At 43.9% G+C, this 22,298-nt stretch overlaps 1 protein-coding gene across 3 annotated transcripts in view; it reads right to left on the minus strand.

Annotated features, from left to right (window-relative positions):
- The window catches only part of LOC144829566 (copper-transporting ATPase 1-like), a 405,691-nt gene that overhangs the window by 201,370 nt on the left and 182,023 nt on the right, over positions 1 to 22,298 (minus strand). For 2 of the 3 annotated variants that reach the window (XM_078688825.1, XM_078688826.1), the window contains exons 5-6: positions 15,840 to 16,058; positions 10,599 to 10,762 (exon numbers count right to left, since the gene is read on the minus strand). In XM_078688825.1, the coding sequence (XP_078544951.1) occupies positions 10,599 to 10,762; positions 15,840 to 16,058 (383 nt within the window). The remainder of the gene's footprint in view (positions 1 to 10,598; positions 10,763 to 15,839; positions 16,059 to 22,298) is intronic. The other variant, XM_078688827.1, reaches the window with a different exon arrangement.

Below are 22,298 nucleotides of genomic sequence, written 5' to 3' on the forward strand. Positions count from 1 at the left end.
TGAAGCTTTAATTATTGTTCTACCTAAACCAGACAAAGATCCCACTCTTGTTTCTAATTATCGCCACGTTTCTTTAATTAATCATGATTGTAAATTATATGCAAAAATACTGGCTACGCGTTTATCTCCTGTTTTAGGCTCTATTATTCATCCTGATCAATCTGAGTTTATGAAACATAGATACTCTGCTAATAACACCAGTACTTTGTTACATGTCATTGAAAAAGGTCACACAATTAATCCTTCAGGAGTCATGGCTTTGGATGCTGAAAAAGCTTTTAACAAACTTCATTGGCAATTTTTATTTCAAACTTTATTGTCTTTTAATTTTAATGATACTTTTATTCGTATGGTTTCAGCTTTATATTTTGCTCCTACTGCTCGTTTATTTATTAATGGCCAAGTTTCTAATCAATTCTCCCTTTTCAGAGGTACACGTCAAGGGTGTCCCCTTTCACCTTTGTTGTTTTTAATAGGTATTGAACCCTTTCTTACTACCATAAGGAATTGTGATACTATTAAAGGAATTAAGGTTAGAGATGTTATTATTAAAACTTTAGCTTATGCTGATGATGTGCTTTTATTTATTAGTGATCCATTAACTTCTTTTCCTTCCTTACTCGAAATAGTAAAACAATATTCTTTAGTATCTGGGTATGTATTGAATACTAACAAAACTGAATTTTTTCCTTTAAATGTTTATTGTACTCCAGATAGGATTTCTATGCGTGATATTATTTGGCAAAAGCATAAATTAAAATACCTGGGTATTTTATTCTCTTCTTCTATAAAATCAACCTTAATTTTAAATAGTGATTTTGGGTTAAAATACATTAAAGATAAAACATCCAAATGGTCCTCATTACATCTTTCCTGGTGGGGTAGAATGGAATCTATCAAAATGAATATTGCTCCTAAAATCTTTTACACCCTAGCAATGGTTTCCATTCAATTTCCATTAAAATTTTATAAAGATATTGATAAACTTCTTTCCAAATTTCTTTGGAATAACAAAGTTCCTCGTATCAGTTACAACAAATTAAAACTGTCTAAATGTTCATATGACTACTCTCTGTCTCTTCCTTCTGCCTTTTTCTCCTCTCCTCTCTTGCCTCCACTCATGTATACTCCGTGCTCCATGTAAATATATATTTTTTTACAATAAAAAATTACAGAAATGAAAAGAGAAAAAAAAAACTGTCTAAATGTTATTCTTTATCATAAGTCGTTTATTTTGAAACAAAGTGCTATTTGGTTTAATCACTCCTTTTTACAAAACCCTCCTACTTGGATTAATATTGAAAAATCCATTGTGGAACCTTTTCCGCTTCCCACTCTGTTAACAATGTCTAACAAATCTTCTTTTTTTCTGAAATCTCTTATTCTCAAATCCACTAAAATGATTTTCAATGATATAGACTTAATTTTTCAATGTCCCATGTATAATAGAGTCAAATTATCTTTGTGGTACAGCAATGTTATCAAATTTATTAGAAATGTCAATTTTTGGTTCTCATGGATTAAAGCTGGTATTTTCTATCTTAAAGATGTTTATTCTAATAATACCTTTTTACCATTTCATGATCTACAAATAAAGTTTGGTTTAGCTAATTCTGAACTTATAAAATATGAATATTTATGTAATTCTATTTTGGATTCATTTTCACAAGTTCTTCCCTCTAATATAAAAGCTGATTTATCTATTTTCATCCAAACTTTTTCCACAAATGCTCATGGTGTATCTATTCCATATAAAAGATTATCCAACAATCTAGGCAGTGATATAACTATAATTTCAAGGTTCTGGAATAATGAACTATCGCTCTCATTATCTACTGATACATAGGAAAATATATGGCTTTATAGTACATCTGGATGGTTACCCGTTTCACTTTTCCAAACTAATTCCTCTATTTTATTTAATTGCTTATGGACTCCATCACGTTTATCTCAAGCGAAACTTCTTCAATCTGATAAATGTTGGCATTGTAATATACACTCTGGTTCACTACAACATATGCTTTTTACTTGTCCTCTAATATTCAAATTTTGGACAGAAGTTTGGGATATTATTAAAAAGATTCTCAATATTCAAGAAGACTTATCAAATAAATTAATATGTAAATCTGTGATTTTATCACAGGATTTAAGTCCTCTTGAATGCAAACTTTTTAATTTTTTGATTTCAGCTTCAAAAAAATCAATCACGTTCTATTGGAAAGATGTCTCAAAACTATCGGTTCATGCTTGGTGGTCCTGGGTTATTTTTACAAGAAGAGGTGCACAACTATCTTTATCTGGGGTTTGTCAGACTTCCATTTCGTATAATTTATTTTGGACTCCTGTGGATACTTATTTATCAAATTAATGGTATATTTATTACTTGTTACCTCTATAAAGTTTATAGCTAGTATAAATTGTATTAATTGATGTTTCATAGTAGCTCTATTTATAAAGTACTATTTATTGACTATTATTGATGTACCTTACCCTCCCCTTCCTCTTTTTAGTTTTTATCTACACATGTTTATCCTATTCCAATCCGATAAGACTATGATGTTGTTGTATTATTAATATTACATTAGATTTTTGCAATGATCTTACTTTTTTGTATGTCTTGTTTCTGTTGTTTATTCTGAAAATTTCAATAAAATATTTTGAACAAAAAAAAACAAAAAAAAATCAGAAACATTAAAATAGGAGGCATCATATTATGTAAATACATGATATGAGACCTAAAAAGTGATCTAACATATACAACAATAGTTCACCCAAATTCGCATGGGTTTTGTAAGCTAGGAGTAGGAAAGACAAAACCACAGTGAAAACCTTCAGTGTACCAAGCTGTAGCATAACCCCCATTGCTTCACTAAAAGGCCTCAGGCTATATATTTTTTTAATGGCTCGATATATACCCTTCTCTCCATATTAGGGAAAAAAATGACAATAGAAAAAAAATGCAGGGTGCTCTGTTTTGAAAACCTATCACATGGACAAAGAATTAAAAATCTAGCTCAATCATTTTTTGCCCGGAACATAACCAGTCGATGAACCAAATTAAGTCTAAATCTTTTTTGGTAATATCTGTGTTGGTTATTTTTAACAATCTTGAGATAAGGCTGCAGCCCGCCCCCAATCATAATAGCCAGTTGGGCTTGAGCACTATCTTTGGGAGAGCCAACTACCACCTGTCATCCTCCAAGAGTGCCAAGCATAATGTCTTAAGGTGATCATTACTCACACCCAACAGAGATTCAGCGTCAGTAAAGAGACTGAAAAATTCAACCTATGACATACTACTGTACTTACATATACACGAGCCAAGAATATGCAAAGAGCGGTTTAAAGATATACAGTCTTTCAGAATCAGTCTATTAAATGAGGTTTCCTCCCGGGTTCATAAACTATGCCATAGCAGACGTGGACGCGCCATGAATAAATAAGCGAGGTGGGTCAAACCAGGCTCTCTGTGGCAAACACACAGCATAAGAGGGCAGGGCAGCAAACAGTCTACTCAGGCAACTATTTTCTACAGATCACAGGGCTTTTATGTTTGTGTAGCCCAAAACCCCCGCCACATACGCATGGCGTTGTAATACACGCCGAGTAATAAATGGCCCCCTTTTTTCTAGAGCGCTTCATGCCTAACCCTGAGGAGCAGCGAAAAATTGACACTTCTGCTTTCTCGTGTTGATACCTTCCAGCTATAAGTAGTTGTCTTCATGATCCTTAGACATCGAATAGGATGGCTAAATACGAGAAAAAAATGTTTCCACTATAGGGTCCCTTCTCAGCTTAAATGATCTAGGCTTTGGAGGTCTGGATTCAAATGTCATGGTACATGATTTACCTCTTGTGACGGGGCGGGGCGCCACAGTGATGTCCACAGTGATGAACTTGATGATGCAATAGACTGGTGGTCAGCTGCTCCCTTTTCGCCCCTTTCTATTTCCGACAAACAGCCTACCTCCCCCTGGCCGGAGGAGTGGCCTCGGGCGGACACTGAGTATCGGTGGGGAGACGAAGACAAGAATGAACACGGACCCTTTAATTCCGACGTCGTGGGAGACGAGACTCTGCCCCCCGGGCCGTCACGGAGCTAAAAGGAGGTGGGACCCGGAAGACGACGGACAGCGTTTCCCGAGGAGAAGAAGGTGCGAGCATTTGGAAAGCGAAAACGGAACAACAGCAATCTCAACCCCCATTTCTCCCATCAGGTGCCACAATTTATAGTCATTGACCAGAACAATCACACTTGAGAGGTCCAGAAAGGCCAAACAGAGATGCCCTTTTTTGGCTCTGGTGTACTTTCCAATGAATAGGTCAAGTTAGAACATTGCTTGATGATTCCAACCGCTTTACGGAAGCCATATTGGACGTTAGAAAACAAATGTTGTTCATCCACCCATGATTGTAATCTGGCCAAGATGATTCTGCCAGTCAACTTAAACAAGTGAATCTAACATAGAAATAGGGCAGTAACATCTGGGGTCCCCTTTGTCGCCTTTCTAGAATACGGGCATGATCAAAGACTACGACCAAGTATCCAGGTTTCTGCCCCAGCAGATCACATTAAAGACATTTGTGAGAAGTCCAATTTCAAATATGACTTTAAAACGTCCACTGGAATCCCAACGGAGCCTGGGGCCTTTCTCCCCTGCTCTTGTTAACAGCAGTAGTCACCTCTGTAGGAAGGTGGATATCTGACTATGGTTACCCCCAACTTTTTGCCTAGTGTTTTGCTAGTTTTTGATTTAGTTGGCCTGGGATCCTGCTAATCAGGACCCCAGGCTTCCTGCTCTCTCTGTAAAATGGACTCCATGTACCCTAGGTACATATCTAATTGGATACTGAGTCACCTTATCAGTCCCTGTACAGTATACCTTAGGTATCCAGGGCATAGGTGTACCCAGGGCCTACCAGGGGCTGAAGCATGTATTATGCCACCCCTGGCTGGCCATCCAAAACTGACACAACTGGCTGCACGACAGCTGGGGCAAGGTGGTGTAATCACCCTTTGCTGTAGATATAGTATACCTATATCTAACCCTAAAATGGACACATATATTCCTATCAGTCACTCCTATGGAAGGCCTTATCAATCCTGAAGGCAGAGTGCTTGGAATTATGTGAGATGGTGCTCTGGCATGAGCTGAGCCCGTTTGCAGCTTGCGGAACCAAGTCCTAATAGCTGTTCCATGATAACGCTATACCATATACTCTTAAGTGCATTATAATCCTCGCGGTTAAATGCTAACTCTGGTATAACTTTATCAAAACATGTCGAGTAAGGTGTCATACGAATTGGAATACTACCCCCTCGCCAATTCTGGCGACGGGGGTAGCATTCCACCCTTCTAGAGGGACACGACATGTATGTAACTGTGAACCCCGGTTAAAGTTAACTCGAGCCTCAGCATCACAAGATGGATGCTGCCACCACAGACACAAGTCTGACCTCCTGCTGCTGGGAGTCCTTCCAGCGAGGGAGGCTCAGACAAAGGGTTTCCTGCCTTGGGAGGTGCTAGCACCACCCCAGACAGGATTTTGTCTATTAGGTAGGCCAAGGCTGAAAGGAATGAGACATGCCTGGGGCACACAAGGTGCCCTGTGCATACACCGGTTCCAACCAATTGCTGGGGCACTCCAGCCCCAGCTCTGGCGGGAAACTGGACAAAGGATAGGGGGTGTAACCACCCCCCTTCCTGGTCCCACCCAGGGGAGGGACCTAGTCGTAGTGCAGCCCCCTTTAGCTGAATAAAGGTAGGAGCTGGTCCCATTCCCAGTTAGATTAATCTTGACAACTTCCACGAAGAAACTCTTGACCTTCGACCTCCTGAACATCAGAAGACTGAAGAATCTCCCCTATGGTCAGGGAGTGACCATCCTGCTTCGCAGGCACCATCAAGCTCCTGTGCGGTTTGCTGCAAGTCCTTCCTTCCCGGAATCCGACGACCCAGCTTAACAAGACCCGGACCTCCAGACCCCTCTGACCTCTAACCACATCCACAGCACAGCTGGGACCCGTGGGTGCGACGAGCAACGTGGAGATGGCCATCTTGAAGAAACCTGCACAGCGCTTCCAGCACGACCCCCGAGGGACCCTCGAGTAAGTGCATTGGGGACTGAGAAGCCCCACACCGACACAGCACCTGCATCAAAGACCAGCCCCCCAGCCTCCACGAGATCTGCGTGGGGCCCTTTTGCCTGGTTGCTGCTTTTCCTGTTGTCTGGTCACTTGCCGGCTGGCTCGTGACCTCTGAGACGACGACCCGAAGATTTCGACACTGCTAGTCTGGTCCCCCAGACTGGCCCTTGCTTTCTTGTGAAAGAGAAGCACCCCGGACCCTCCTGGTCCGCACCAGGCGCCATCTTTGTTCCACCGCGTGGCTTGCACTGGCCAAGGCCTGTTGACCAGATCGACGATCCAACACCGCCATCAGCAGCAGACTACGTGGGACAGCTCGTGCCTCCAGCCTGGTCGTAAAGAACAGCTCCTGGTCCGCGCAGCTACAGAGAGAAGCGACCCTTCCTTCACCTGAACGCGGCGACAGCGTCTAGTTCCCTCCTGGTTCCAGCACCGTCACTGGCTAGTGACCGAGACTCTGTCCCCTTCCCTTTCAGGACTTCTCCTTCCTAGTTCCATCCTTGGAACCACCGGACTCTTCCATCTGGCTGCCTGCCAGCAACTCCTTGTTTCAGGCATCACCGGGATCAACGCAGCAAACCCGACACCACTTCAGCCCTATGCACCCGCAGCCTGTGGGTTAGGTAACTAAAGCTTCTAGGTGCTGAAGTCAGTGTTCACTATCCTAGTGTCCAGGTCCACTGTTGTTTTCCCTCCATCCAGCCGGGTTCGTCCGGAATCCGTAACTTTGTAAACTGTAGCATCCATAGACGTTGGTACGCATCCCGCGTGAGAGTTCCCACTCTGCACGTGAGTCCCGTGGGCCTCCTGCTCTGTACTTACCTAGTTCGTAGCGTAGTCCCAGCGATCCTCCAGCCTCTGGATCTCCTTACAGTATTTTCCTTCCTCGCATTCCATTGTTCTTAGTATATGGTTTGTCGTGCCCCTAAGGCACACGTGTAAATATTGTGCATACTCGTATTTCTTTCCCAGTATTGTCATGTGCTTAGCCCTCTGATCTCATAAAGAGTTCAGAGGTGTTGTTATAAATAAATAGACTGTTTATTTTCATAACAACCTGTGTGGTGTCCTTTCATCTGGTATTCAAGGGGTTATATTGTGGTAAAACAGCTGGCTTCACATGCCAAAAGAGTTTAGCCTAAGACTGCCTTGTCCATGCTACCATTAGGATAGCTGGTCTATAAGGTTGACTTACAACCAATCACCATAAGGGTTGTTTGGACTGATACAAGGTGATCACTAGAACTAGTGAACATCATATATCAGGCCAACTTCTCACAACCTCTTCTAAGGAAAATTCAAGGAATGGATCACTTGATTTTAGATCAGTGGATTAATTACCATTGCCGACAGGGGAAGCTACATCATCTGCACAAGAGCAGATAATATTACTGAAATGGTGTACCCAATCATCGGGAATTGCATTCTCTAGGCTAGGAACACCCCCATCTTTAAAAAGAGGTCTACTGATAACTTTCCAGAAGGCCGCCCCATGTCTCGGGTAGCTGGTCTTCACTAATGCACTCCAGGCTTTTCCTCTAACGACTTTTCTTATATCTCGCTCTGATCTCAAAAACATTGTCCATTCAGGTAGACACTAACTGCCATATAGATGCCAGATTTGACATTGGTATTGTGTGGAGCAATATATGGATAATGTAACTCAATTAAATCTATTCCCATTAAACTGTCAATTTAGCAAATGTGGTGGTAGTTCCACCATTTAATACAGAGATAGCCTGCATCGAACGTTATCAAAATGCAATGCTTGTGAAAATCTATTGTAATCCACATCTAATCTGGCCCCGAAACAGCTGTTGAACAAGATTCACTGTTCTGATCTATAACAATCTTCACGAAGTGCTTAACGTCTAGCAGGGGTTTCTTCATGGTTCATAGATGTGAGATTATCTTAAATCTCCGATCATAGTAAAATAATCAAGTCCATCAAATATAAGGAAGAAAAGAACATTAGAACAGCTGGAGCACCATCACCTTGGATTTTCAAAAGGTTGTAACACTGAGATGAGAAATGTTTTAGTGCCTTTTTTGCGGACAGAATTTAGAATCAATGTTGTTGGGACTAGAATGGCATTCCATGATGGCACCACAATTAGATGGTTACACATTTCTATAAGAACGTGGTAATGACAGGGATGTTGGTGACTGATCTGCAGTTGAGGGGAATGAGAGAATCAAGTCTAGATTTAATAGCGGATGTGTGTTGGTGCGCATATTGAAGATGGAGGCCTGTTTTCAGTGGTGTGAGAGGGTTTTATCAGCTCAGCAGATTTCCACATGCTTTCTCATAAAGCAAAAGGTGTTGCAAGAAATTATGGAGTGAAAAAGGTGGCAAATCCAAGGGACAATCAATAGAGTTTGCATGTAGGTCTTTCAACTGTGCATCTTCAGTATGTAGCTGGTCTCAGGCTCTCTCTCCACTGTAGCTGGGCTCAGGCTCTCTCAAGTAAACCAGTGGCGAATGGTGAAGTTGAATGAGCATGGTCCTGTGGGCAGATGTCGGTGATCTGGAAAATGTAGGTAAGATCTGTTTTGTAGGTGGAGGAGGAAAGGCCCCGAGGATGCCAAGAGGTCTGCGAGTGGCGAAAGGAAGATTATACAAACACTACTGCTACTCCACCCAGACTCACCTGTCTCACCCATTCCAGCAAAAGAACCCATAAAATAGGCATCTTTCTAACTGCTGTGCCATGAAGACCTCACTGACACCATTGCGCGTCTCAGACCGACACATCCTGAAAGCCTAGCATCCATAAAGCCTCCACCCAATCTTCAATATCAAAGTTTTACACGCACAAGGCATCTTCGCAGACAACATGAAAACCAGTCAAATACACTAACTATTTAAGAAACTCACATTACATCTTGGCGATGCCAGCAACTTTGACCTTTTGCTCACATCTACTTCCTCAGCCAGATCCTCATAGCATTGCAGCCTCAAATACACATGGGAACCACCACCTACTGAGGTTCTAATCATCCATCTTCAGACCCGGATGCAACAACAGAACTGTTACAACCCATGTCGCAGACAGGACCCTGAACTTCCTGGCCAGCATAATCCTCTGTCTAATGGATGTACTTGATATCACTGTACTATTCAACCCAGATGATCACCAAACCCTCATCAATATTCTTAACACCAAAGTGGGACCTGAGACAAAGTCCTCCACTGGTTCACCTAATACCTTTCAGAGAGTCAACAATGTCTTCAAATGGGCCCTTCCAGATACCCACAGCTGTAATCATCTATTGAGTCACACAATGATCCATCCTCTCCACCATGATCTTTAACATATACATGGTGCCTATCTGACCAGCCATAAAATAATTAATCAATATGAAGACACATTATTCTACCTCAGAGTGCACCATCTAAGATACCCAACCCCTTAAGTCCTGCTGCACATTCATCCAGACGTAGATATGTACCACAAGCACCAGCCCACCAAGATTGTGGTACTACTCCTGACCAACAAAGCACGTGATCTATTTCTCCAGACATGCCTTTCAGCAATTATCCTCAAGGGAGGAAAGGGTCGGTCAAGGACACTGTGAAAAAGAGGCAAGATTCTCTTCCAGCCAGAAGAGAGCTGTGACCCCTAATTTGGACTACGTCCAAGAGGAGAATGTGGTAATCTACTAGGTCTAAAGGCAAAGAGAAGTCTGGAAGGTGTTTCAGAAAGGTGTTTGAGGTTCACGCACACTCGCTGCATATTCAAGATGCATTTACAGTGGAATCTGAGGGCCTATATCTTTGACAGTAACACATTAGTATAGCCCTTCAAAGCCAACAACACTACTCTAAATGTTATGTCCTTTGTCTCCTTCAGGAGAATGGGTGGGTGAGCAAATCTGGATTATAAATAATGTATGTATTAAGTAGTCTTTTGAAAGCGCTGTGTGCAAGCTGTCACTTCAGGGTGCTAATGTTATGTCACGTTTAGTGCATCCAACAGTCTCCCAAAGTCCTTCCTTCATGCTTCATTTGTTTGAAGGCTTTTTGGGTAATCAAGTGGTCAATTGTCAAACAAAAGTATCTGTTAAGCACAAAAGGAGGTGACACACAGTTGCTGCATGTATCATGGCCCTTTGACATAACAGGCCTTATGTATGAAGCATAGGACTTTGACATTGATGTTTGCACTTTATGAACTAATAGAGAATGTGGCTAAAAATACAATAACTGATTGTATCAAAAATACAAATAATGTTAAAGAACTTGCATTCTAATTTTATGGACTGAAGGGAGGGGTCCTTTGCAATTAACAAATATCAAATTATTAGCAAATTATATCAGAACTCTAATGAGCATGGTAGGTTAAGAGCCTACTGATAAGAACAGGGCAAAGGAAATTGTAGTAAACAAACATTTCATTCATAACTATAATAGTTTGCATCTAAATTGAATGGAGAACTTTTTACTTACAATGAGTTCCAAAATGCCATCACCCGAGTCATAGTTCTCCATTACTGTGGCGCCAAACCCGAGCTCTTGGATGAGCATGGCTATGGCTGGGGGCTGTAGGATCTCTGGGTTGTACCTTACTTCAGCCTTTCCTGCCATCAAAGCCACAAGAATAGAGTGTATTCCTGGACACAGAAGGCCACATAAAGAGCATTAGAGCATGATTACAGTCATCGCATAAAATACATTTTCAACTTTGTGGACATGTTTGTTAAAAAAACAAAAATTCAAAATAGGCAGTAAAATAGTTTTTAAATGTTATAAGCTGAGACTTCACACTACCTAGTTCCTGCAGCGTATGAAACTAAATAGCCCAGCAAGAAGTGAGGTGTGAATAGCAGATGATACAAAACATGAGAGCACACCATAATCATCTTTATAAAATTGAAAATAGTAAAGTTACAAGAGATACAAAAAAAAGCAACTGAATCAAGATAAACTCGAATAGCAGCCAACCGTACACATGGGAAAAATTAAAAGTAAAATTTTTAGGGAAGTCCTCTGATCCCACAAGAAGTGGAACCATGTCATTCCCAACCTACCCAGCTCAGAAATGGACTTGGATATGGAAACTAATGCTCAATACTGCTACTGTCATAAATTAAGGAATACCCTGTGGGTTCAATTTTTAATAAGGCCTACAGAATACAAGAACCTATCCCCTTCCCAGAGGAGTCAGAATAGTTCATCTTACTCCATACCGGACGGGAGAAAGCACAGAGCACAAGTTCGTCAAAGTAAGGAATGATAAAGACTAGACCCCATTCTTCTAGTGTGGGAATGCACCTTAAGCAGATGCTTCCAAAGTCCCTGAGTAAATTAATGCAATGACATTCATGCTCAGTGCTTGTAGCGGGTTCCAAAGAACAGATTTTAGTAAGAGTTGACACCATATTCATCTTCCACTGGAATCAAAGGCCACACATTGTAGACATATTGCCGGTTTGCTTGAAGAGGTGTGCATTTAATCTTCATATACCTAAACTGGAAGGTTGAGAAAAAGATCATCCAGCACACATTGTGTGTCAAGTCCCTGCATTGCCTTGCCACGCTTCTCATTGCAAAGGAATTACTACCACAAGGAATGTATGTGCACCTAAAGAGACTGGTCATGTATAAATGATCCAAAAATCTAGCATCATCTCCTTCCTGATATGTACCCAGGCCCCTTCCCAGTGATCAGTAAATTACTTTCTCAGCTTTGGAGAATGAAAAGCTTTGTGGGAAATTAAACCTGTGTCTTCTAGATCCCACCAGCAGCAGACAATGAACTTGATGATCCTATGTTTGTGTTGGCAGAAACAAATGAAACATTGTGCTCGGAAGTGACCTAGAATAAACAATTATTGCCTTTACACAAATCTAAATTAAGGCAACAGATGAAAATTACAAACTTCCACAAAGGCTGTCTTTATACAGCAGGAAAGCAAAATAAGTCTAAAGACCGACAATAAATAAAGTCGGCTTAATTTTAACACCATTTCTGACAAGGTAAAACATTCAGTGTAAAACATGAATCTGAACTAGCAGAGTACTAGATCTACAAGTAAACCAACATACAGTCAAACATAGGTTCATCAATTAATTGTCTGCTGCTGGTGGGATCTAGAAGACACAGGTTTAAATGAACACAAAGCTAACAAATGTTTTCATTCTCCAAAGCTGAAAAAGTGATTTACTGATCACTGGGAAGGGGCCTGGGCACATCTCAGGAAGGAGATGGGGTGGATTTGAGAATAATACAGAGTAGGGTTGAGGCCCTGGGGTGACCATTTGATACACATATCACTGTGGCTGACATCCTGGTTTAACACTTTATTACTCCCATGGCCTGTGTTGTGGGGCTTTCAGATTTGGAGTAGCTCCTGCTGTGTAAGCAAACCTCCAACAGAAACTACAAAGACGCACACTCTAAATCGTATTTGGTGTTTGGAAATGGACTACAAGCAGGGAAGCTTGAGACATGAAACACTGTCAGCTTTCAAACAGCCAGAAGGGCAGTGTGAGGAGGACAGCTCTACAAGACCTTTGCCTGTGCTCAGGATTGTGGGCCAAAGCGAGCTAGGCTTCCGCTGGGTGAGGGGACATCACCCAGGGAATACAAGGGCACCTGCCCTCAAGCACCAGTGCTTGCCTGCTTATTAAGACCAGTGTGCCTTGTAAGAAAGAGGATGGCGTTGGTGAAAGCAAGGACCAGTGAGGGAATCTGGTCAAGTGGATCCCTGCAGAGAGGTGCGAGAAGATAGCTGCTGCATCTATCGGGTTGTTGTCCGTGTACAGGAAGAAGTCAGTGACCCATCTATGCCAGAGGAGGGCAGTTATAACGTGAGCAGTCAACGTTGCTGCACCAAACGGGTCATCGCCTGTGAATGAATGAATGAATAAAATTTATAATGCGCAAACAATAACCCGAAGGCATCAAGGCGCCTAACAAAACAGATCAAAAAAGGGGAAACGCTACATTACTACAGGTACGCTTGCGCAAAAAGGTGTGTTTTTAAAGCCCTTTTGAATGCCTGAAAGGTGGGTAGTGATCTTATTTCCAGAGGAAGAGCATTCCACCATTTGGGCGCCAAGGTGGAGAAAGCCCTGCCACCCCATTTCACTCTCCTGAAACGGGGGACCGCTAGCAGGAGTCTGCCGGAGGACCGGAGATTCCTGGCGGGAGAATAGCGGGACAGGATAGATCCTAGACCGGTGGGGCTATTTCTGGCCAAAGCCCTGTATGTCAAGCATACGGTCTTAAAATGGATCCGCGCCTCAATAGGGAGCCAATGTAGCAGCTTTCTAGCCGCTGTGGCTGAGGTGCGCCTGGGAAGATCCAGAACAAACCTTGCAACGGCATTCTGGACTACCTGTAAGCGCTGCAGAAGGCTCTTTTTCAAGCCCGCATACAGCGCGTTACAGTAGTCCATTATGGAGCCGATAAGGGCAACAGCCAGCTGTTTCCTTGCCTGTAAGGAAAGGTAGTGCCTGATCCTCCTAAGGATATGGATAATGCCCCAGCAGGTAGAGATGATTCGGCTGACCTGCTTACCCATGTCAAGGGCAGGGTCTATCATAACCCCCAGATTTTTTGCGGAAGAGGTGGGGGTGGGACAGGCTCCTAGTGAGTCTGGCCACCAACAGGAAGACCATACTTCCTCTTTCCCTCCGAACACCATCACCTCAGTCTTCTCTCCATTTAGTTTGAGCGAATTTAGGATCATCCATTTACCGACCGCCTCCATACAAGATCTAAAATTGGGGGCAGTCGGGACGCTAGCGTGGGAGAGAGAGACCAGGATCTGGGTATCGTCCGCATAGGAAACTATCTCCATCCCATAGGATCTAATAAGCCTGGCAAGTGGGGTCACGTAGATGTTAAATAGGGTCGGACTAAGGGCCGACCCCTGAGGGACCCCACATTGCACAGGAAGGGATGGTGATAGATACTCCCCCAGCTTCACTCTTTGCACTCGATGGGTGAGGAAAGACGTGAGGAGCTCCAGGGCTGCTCCACGCACCCCAATCTCCCTCAGCCGAGATGTTAGTACTGAGGGAGAGAGGGTATCAAAGGCCGCTGTCAGATCTAGAAGGATCAGGAGGGTGGTCTGGCCCTCATCAACACGAGTGCGGATATTATCCAACACTATGGTGAGGGCTGACTCAGTGCTGTGTTCCCTCCTGAAACCATGTTGGGAGGGATCGAGACATTCCGAGCTCTCAACAAAAGCGGCAAGGTGTGCATTAAGATGCGCCTCTAGCATTTTTGCTGGAGCAGGGAGTAAAGAAATGGGCCGGAAATTTTTTAGGACCGACGGATCCAGGGAGGGCTTTTTTAGAAGAGGTTTTACAACCGCACTTTTCCATTGGATGGGAAAGACGCCCTCTCTCATGGCTCTATTCATGATGTCTACCAGAGGAGGCAGGAGAATTTCTCTGCATTGTTTAAGAATCCTGAGGGGACACACATCCAGAGGAGAGCCTGTGTACAGTGGCAAGCCAGCAAACCTGGATGCCAGGGCGGGCCACCGTGAACATTGCTGCTGTGCCAATTGGGCCGGAGCCCATACGCAGAGGAACAGTGATCCGGTATGCCAGAGGGAACCACCAAGATCAAGCAAGAAGCATGGTCTGGTTGAGACCGCCGATGGAGGAGAGAGGCTTTCGTGGTGACCCTAGTGGGTCTAAGCTGTGACTGAGGAAGCAGAACTAGGATCATCGCATCCCTCCCCATGGTTGCGGAAAGAACCTAGGAGCATTGGCAGAGCATCAAGAACCCACCCTGCTGCTGCAGGACCGCGTGTGAGGGACTTGAGGCCAGTTGACTGCAGCCTGCCTGGAGCGCATGTGCAAGAGTTATCGAAGACAGCTGCTACTACAGCACCCGCAAAGGAGCCGTGCTCAGAGGCTCCGGACGCTTCGATCTTGCTGGTGCGGTTAGGAATTATTTAGGGCCAGACAACTCCATGGGAAACTTGTTTACCAGATAGCGCTTCCGCGCTGGAAGACTTAACTTTAGATAGAGAGTCAGAATGGAACTCAGGAGTCTCAGACTGCTAGTGGGCTTAACCTGGATGTCACCTATGTGGAATGAGGAATAACAACTACCCCTCGCCTAAGTGGGTGGGACTCAGGGACCCCCTATGAAACATTAGAGCCCTGACCTCAGGGGACTGTGTGTACAGTTTGGGAAGATTGAATTCTACTTTGTGGTCGTATGTAAATACTCCTTTCTCATAAAAACAAGTATTTGCCTAGGCAAACATTTGTTTATTGTTTATTGTCTGCTGCACATATTTTGAGTTGTGAGACTGTATTCACACCCCTGTGTCTACCACTCCCCCAAGATGACTGGACTGCTCGACAGGCGTTACCACAGAGTCAAGTGCTGAAGGGGTATTTGGCCATGTTGCTCAGGATTCTTAGTAGGTTGAGCCCCGGGACATCAACACTAAAAGGTCTCAGCCACAACGGTTGGGCACTTTAACCCATGCTTGCCCTATTGCCCTCTGAACAGGGTTCTAAGAAACAACAAGCAACGTAACATCGCTGGAAAAATGACGGCAGCTCTGTCATTCCACGCAACATTTTCTAGTGCACACTATCTGGCCCAACCCTATCAGATGAAGTAAAAGGTAGACAAGAAATGTAGAAACCTGTTTTAACCCCTAAAATGGAATAAATATGAAAATTATATCTGCTTTGAAGCAGACTTACCTTCTTCAGCCCTGAGATTCCGCTCAATGTTGGCCACGCAGGAGGCACAGGTCATGCCAGTAATTTGAATGAAGCATTTAGCTGGAGTCTTGGTTTCTTGATCCTCTTGCCTTAGTGTTGCTTTTGGAGGTCGCTGCAGAAGCTTGCGTGGGTTATTGGCCTGAAAATCCATCTGCTTCTCTGAAGAAGGATCAATGACCAGTACCAACGAATCTCCTGCTAAAGATATTCAAGTTTCAAATAAGATTAGTAAAGGTTCTCTTTCACAGTACCTCACTTATTGCATGCAGTCACACATTCAGGGCAATACACAAATAAACAACATAACATGAATAAAGCCACAAGCGTTTATGTATAGCACCAAATCAGGTGGATACCAGTTATCTAATTCTCTGCTTTCTTTGTACAAAGTTGTGCACCCCAGAAGTCCGTAGAGCCAAACAGATCCAGTGAAGGATCTATGTATTATCACACACCTTACTAACAACAACTTGTATCAGGCCCAATACGTTTTCCTGCGCAGGTTTTCTAAAAAATCTTTGTTGTTACTCAAGTGCTCAAACCCAAGGGCCTTATGTGCAGAACACCACTGGGATCATCACTCAGCCCCACACTATCCAACACGTAAATGAATATTCTGGCTAGCTTCATCTTATCCCTCAGAATCAACATTATCTCCAATGCTGACGACACCCAGCATTTCCTTCTCATATGACACCATCACTACCAAGACAAACTTCCAACAATGCATGCCCAGTGTGGCCAATTGGATGGAAGAAAACTGCTTCAAGCTCAATGCAGATAAAACAGAAGTACTGATCTTTGGGAATAAGAGCTTACCATGTGACTCCACCTGGTAGCCCGCCGAACTTGGAACCGCACCCACCCCTACCGACCTGGCTAGGAACCTAAGCTTCATCCTGGGCACCAACTTCACCATTACGTCCCAGGTCAACGCCATCACTTCCTCATGCTTCCACATCCGCAGCATGTTATGTAAAATCTTCAAGTAGCTCCCACTGGATCACAAGCAGACTGGACTACGACAACACACTCTACATAGGCATCCCACCCCATCTTCTTCACAGACTTCAAACCATCCAAAATGCCACCACCAGACTCGAGCGAGACCTCTTGCGCCGAACCCACACCACAGCACTCCTCAAAGCTCATCTGGGTCCCCATCTAGAAGCATTGCCAGTTCAACCTTTTTACACACACATTCAAGTCACCACACAACTAGGAACCAGCATACCTCAATCACCGGGTTCACTTCCACCACCCCTCCAGACCACTACGCTCAGCCTCACGCTCACTCGCGCGCGCACACACACCCCATATCCACAAAAGCAGAATGAGAGGTTGATCATTCTCCTACTAAACCGCCAAATCCTGGAACGGCATCCCACCACAAATCAGGGCCTCCTACACACGTCTTAAATTCCACAAGTAAATAAATCGTAAATCATACGTTCTTATATAGCGCCTTTTCACCGTAAGGTCTCAAGGCGCTTGCTTTGGGAACCCGTCCTGGCCTTTCCCTGCGAGATTACCCCTACTGGGCATCCCCAAGGTGAAGACCAGGCATCCCATCGCGGTGGGGCCGTAGTGGAGATTAAGCAAGCTATTGCCCAGAGTTGCAGAGTGTGAACCCACGATTCGAGTAGGCACCGAGGCGAGAATTATCGAGTCCGTGGACATTTTGAGCTCAAGACCCTGCCGCGTCGGGGATTGAACCCTGGTCCCGGGTCTGACCTCTGCATCAGGGACTGCCTCCTCTAACCGGTGAGCCACACTTCTCCACTAGAAGCTGAAGACTGGCTTTGCACTTCTTGTGGGACTATCAGGACTGTCTGTCATTAGGCCAAGCCTCACCACATACCTACGCTCACCTAATCAGGTCCTGGATACCCTCACGGGTGACAAGCAGCGCTTCTACAAATCAACCTTACATTACATTAGTTCTCAACTCTGCTGGAGTCAAGAGGCCAAAGTAGAACTTTCTTTACTACAGGTGACTAGCATCCAATTGTCCAAGCCATGACGCAGCTAATTTGGTGGCAACTAATTAATAGTCTTGGAGTATAGGCCTCTTAACCTGCAACCCACAATAGGGCATTTCTCATTGGCTTTTCATAATGTCATGACTAAACCCGCTCAATGTGAGCAAGAAGGAGGCATAAGGGTGTATATGTCACTGAGAGCAGTGCTTAGATACATGAGTGAATACTCAAGTCTGGGGTTTGTGTAAATGTGTGTGTAAATGTATTTGAGCTTGTAAAGCGCACTGCTACCCGTTTGTAGGTTTCCTGGCGCTGTATAACTCTGGGGAACCCGTCCTGGCTTTCCCTGTGGGATGGTCCCTGCTGGGAGTCCCCAAGGTGGAGCCAGGCATCCCCGGAATTGATGGGGCCGTTGTGGAGATTAGGCAAGCTAATGCCCAGAGTTGCCGAGTGGAACCCCTGATAAGAGTAAGCACCGAAGCGAGAATTATCGAGTCCGCTGACCCAAGCCCACAACCCTGTCGCGTCGGGAATTGAACCCTGGTCCCGGGCCGACTTCTGCTCCCAGGTCTGCCGCCTCTAACCAGTGAGCCACACTACTCCACAACTTCCATGGTGGGTGCATGCAAGGTTTCTCCTTTACAAATATAGCCTCAAGTTTGAAGAGTTCTGTAAATGCATAACAGCAGTCCATAAAGGTAACCAGCACCACTTCCTTGCATGCACCCCACCATGGAACTTGCCCCCTCTTTCTGCACCAGCTGAGTGCCTGGTTCTGAATCCACGTCAAACTCAATTAAGCAGTCTTATTTTCCTTTGATCAAGCCTGTTCCAGAAGGCTGGCTTTTAGAGTCAGAGAAGAAACACCTGAGTAAATGACCGTGGTTAAGGGCATGGTCACTGTACAACAGCTGATAGAGGATTTGGGGATACCCACAGATGACGAAAGGTGTGCGTCTGTCAAACACACAACCTATAATATGCAATGTCCACACATCGCTATGGGCATGACCATTGTACAACTTCTAAAAAGGATGTGGGATACCTACCCCTGGCTAAGGCAGTGGCCACGGTGCAACACCGAAAGGTGTCAATTATCTACTACTGTGTCTATTCTCACACTCAACGCTGCACGTAGACATGAAATTTTACAAAATTAAGCACCTCACCCAAAACTTCCCACTTAGTCCAAATCTAAACTAATGCCCTTCTCGACCATTTACTGCAAAAATGGCATCCAGGAACCCGATGCAAACTGGAGCACTTTGCACACAGTCGGGGATATGAATCGGTGTAAAACATCTATAATACAAGCAGAGAATGAGAAATCCTAAAACATTGTAAAAGGGCACGCACCAAGCACCGCAGAGATGGTAGAAACACACTTTTTAGATCATGACAACTTGGCATATCGCAAGATGTTCACTCTTTTCCTCTCATGCTTCCTCCTTTTTTAATACCGACGGAGAGGGAGAGAGCGCGCTCGAGAGAGTCAAGGGGCGAGTTTCACTGCGTAAAGGGCAGGGTGACAAACTCAACTAGGGTAAGTAAGCCATCATCATTAAAATACGTTATTCGGCTCAAAAATAGCCATGAAAGTTTGCATACATATATGTAATAAAAAACAGATGATAATATAAAAACAGTAAAATACAGGTTAATAAAAAAAATCTAGCATTTACTACGAATCTTAACAACAGTAAAAAGGTAACTTCATATATATCTGTAGTTCCTAAGGAAAGCAGATACACCATCACCAACTCATGAGCTCTAACCCCCAATGTCAGTAATCATGGACGAAAAAACTGCCTCATCTGCGGAGTATAAAATTTACAAAATAAAATAAAGTGCTTGGTGCTTTGAGATGAAAGGCTGTCAAAAGGACAGACAGGAAGTGAGAAAAACCATGTGCCCTGGGTAGGAAATGCAGCCAAAAAATGTGTGGTATGTAAACGGAACTTGGTCAGCAGAAATGTGTGCCTTCCATTCTGACTTATTTGCAATTAAAGGGCAAGTTGTATTTGTGGCTGACGAGAAAGCATAAGTAAATCATGGTTGCAAACTCGTGCATCTTTAAGGATCATAAAAAATGACAGAGCAATATTTCCTGTTGATTCAAGTTAGCCACATTGCATGGGCACATCACCCCGTAAAACGCACTGTAAGGTATAATTAACATCCTTACGTTGTCACTCAAATAAGTGAGCATTTACAAAATACAAAAAATCCATACTGGAGAATTTGAACAGTTATGAGGGCAAACCTCAAATTTATCTGAAAACAATGGCTCATGGTAGAAGTTCTTTACAAAAGCTCTTTCACGTTCTAACACACCTTGCCAATGTGTTTACGTTGGCACAAAGAGAAGACTATTTATACTTGATTAATGAACATATTGTCTAAAAGCACAAAAAGTGTTTTCAAACCCTCAGCAAGTGCACAGAAACCCTTTTCTGATCTCCCTCACAATATCTCATTATAAAATTGCGTAAAACGGAGGGGATGCTTCCTGTCAAGTGTCCTTGAATCTTACCTTTAACCAACAAAAAGTTACATGAAAAGGGTTCGAAAGGACAAGTGCACTGCGAGATTCAGCACCCACTGTCGGTGGCGTTTACTGGCACGTTTAGAGGATTCACCTGCGCGTGGTAACTACGTGTACCACCACTGCATGTTAGTCATACTCAGTGACCCAAGAATGAAGCTTCGGTAGACCATGAACAGATGGCTACACCAGATGGTGGCTTAGGAGTCTAGGGCACATGTTTACAGGATTCACCTGCGCGTGGTAACTACGTGTACCAACACTGCAGGTTAGACATTCTTACTGGCCCGTAAACGAAGCTTCAGTAGACCATGAACAGATGGCTACACCAGATGGTGGCTTAAGAGACTATGGCACATGTTTACACATGTTTACCTGCGCGTGGTAACTACGTGTACCACCACTGCATGTTAGTCATACTCACTAGCCCATGAAGGAAGCTTCAGTAGACCATGAACAGAAGGCTACACCAGATTGTGGCTTAAGAGACTATGGCACATGTTTACAGGATTCACCTGCGCGTGGTAACTACGTGTACCACCACTGCAGGTTAGACATTCTCACTGGCCCATGAATGAAGCTTCAGTAGACCATGAACAGATGGCTACACCAGATTGTGGCGTAGGAGTCTATAGCACATGATTACAGGATTCATCCGGGTGTGGTAACTGTGTGTACCACCACTGCATGTTAGGCATTCTTACTGGCCCATGAATGAATCTTCGGTAGACCATGAACAGATGGCTACACAAGATGGTGGCTTAGGAGTCTATGGCACATGATTACAGGATTCATCTGGGTGTGTGTGGTAACTGTGTGCACCACAACTGTATGTTAGGCATACTTACTGGCCCATGAATGAAGCTACGGTAGAGGCTGCAGCATGCAGGGATTCGGTGGTGCATGGGCAAGAAAGAACCTACAGCCAGATGGTGGCTAAGGAGTCTGGGGCCATAATTCAGAAAACGAATTATGCGGCAGGTGCTGGCTATAGGCCAGTCAGTGTTAGATGTGTGTTGGGAAGCTGGACATATGTAGTAAAATTGTGTTTAAATGGGCCAGCAGGAAGCTTAGCGATGAAAAAGTGATTACCAGTTAAAGAACAGAATAACTTGAGGTTCTGCTATTTATGTTAAATAGACTCCCACTTCATGTATGAGGACCATGGGTCCTATTCGCAAAATATATACACTATTTGTATTTATAATTATACAAAATAGGTTATATTATTAAAAAAATTAATAGTTAACGTCTTTAAATAAAAGCATATTTAAACGTGTATCAAAAATAAATTTACATCAATTATATACAGCTGCTAATTACATTTACTAAATATGAATACAAATGCTACTGAGGATATTTTTTTTATTTAAAAAAATATTTCAAACAAATTAATAAATTGAACTTCTTAAATTTTCTAATAGCCCTCCTCTGGGGCAGAAAACATGGGAAGGGAGGGTGCACCCACTCATTACTGAGCAATCAGTGGCCCCAGGGACCCCACCAAGGCCCTAAATAATTCAATAAGGGGAGGAGGACAAAGCAGCTCCCCTCCCCAAGCCATAACTGGCCCGGAGAGCCCACCTACCAGGGATGATATTTTAAAAAATTGAGTAGAGGGCCATGCGGCCCTCCTCCCTTAGCCTCTAAATGCCCCATGTAGCCTACCCCCAGGGCCAAAATTAATCAAAATGGGGAGGAGGAGTCGCGGGGCCCCCTTCCACTGAGCCATAAATAGCCAGGGGGTCCCATTCCCCCTGGGCCTGCTCACATTCTATGTCCCATGGAGTGTTTTTGATCTGTTTCCCTGCCCACACTGATGTATTAGTAGCTGCTTTCTCCGGGCGGGAGCAATGCCAACTCCCGCTGCATAGAGGGATCTAGCAGGGCCTGTAGGGCTTCCCCTGCAGC

Source organism: Lissotriton helveticus, chromosome 4_1, assembly GCF_964261635.1.
Source record: "Lissotriton helveticus chromosome 4_1, aLisHel1.1, whole genome shotgun sequence".
Classification (NCBI taxonomy): Eukaryota; Metazoa; Chordata; class Amphibia; order Caudata; family Salamandridae; genus Lissotriton; species Lissotriton helveticus.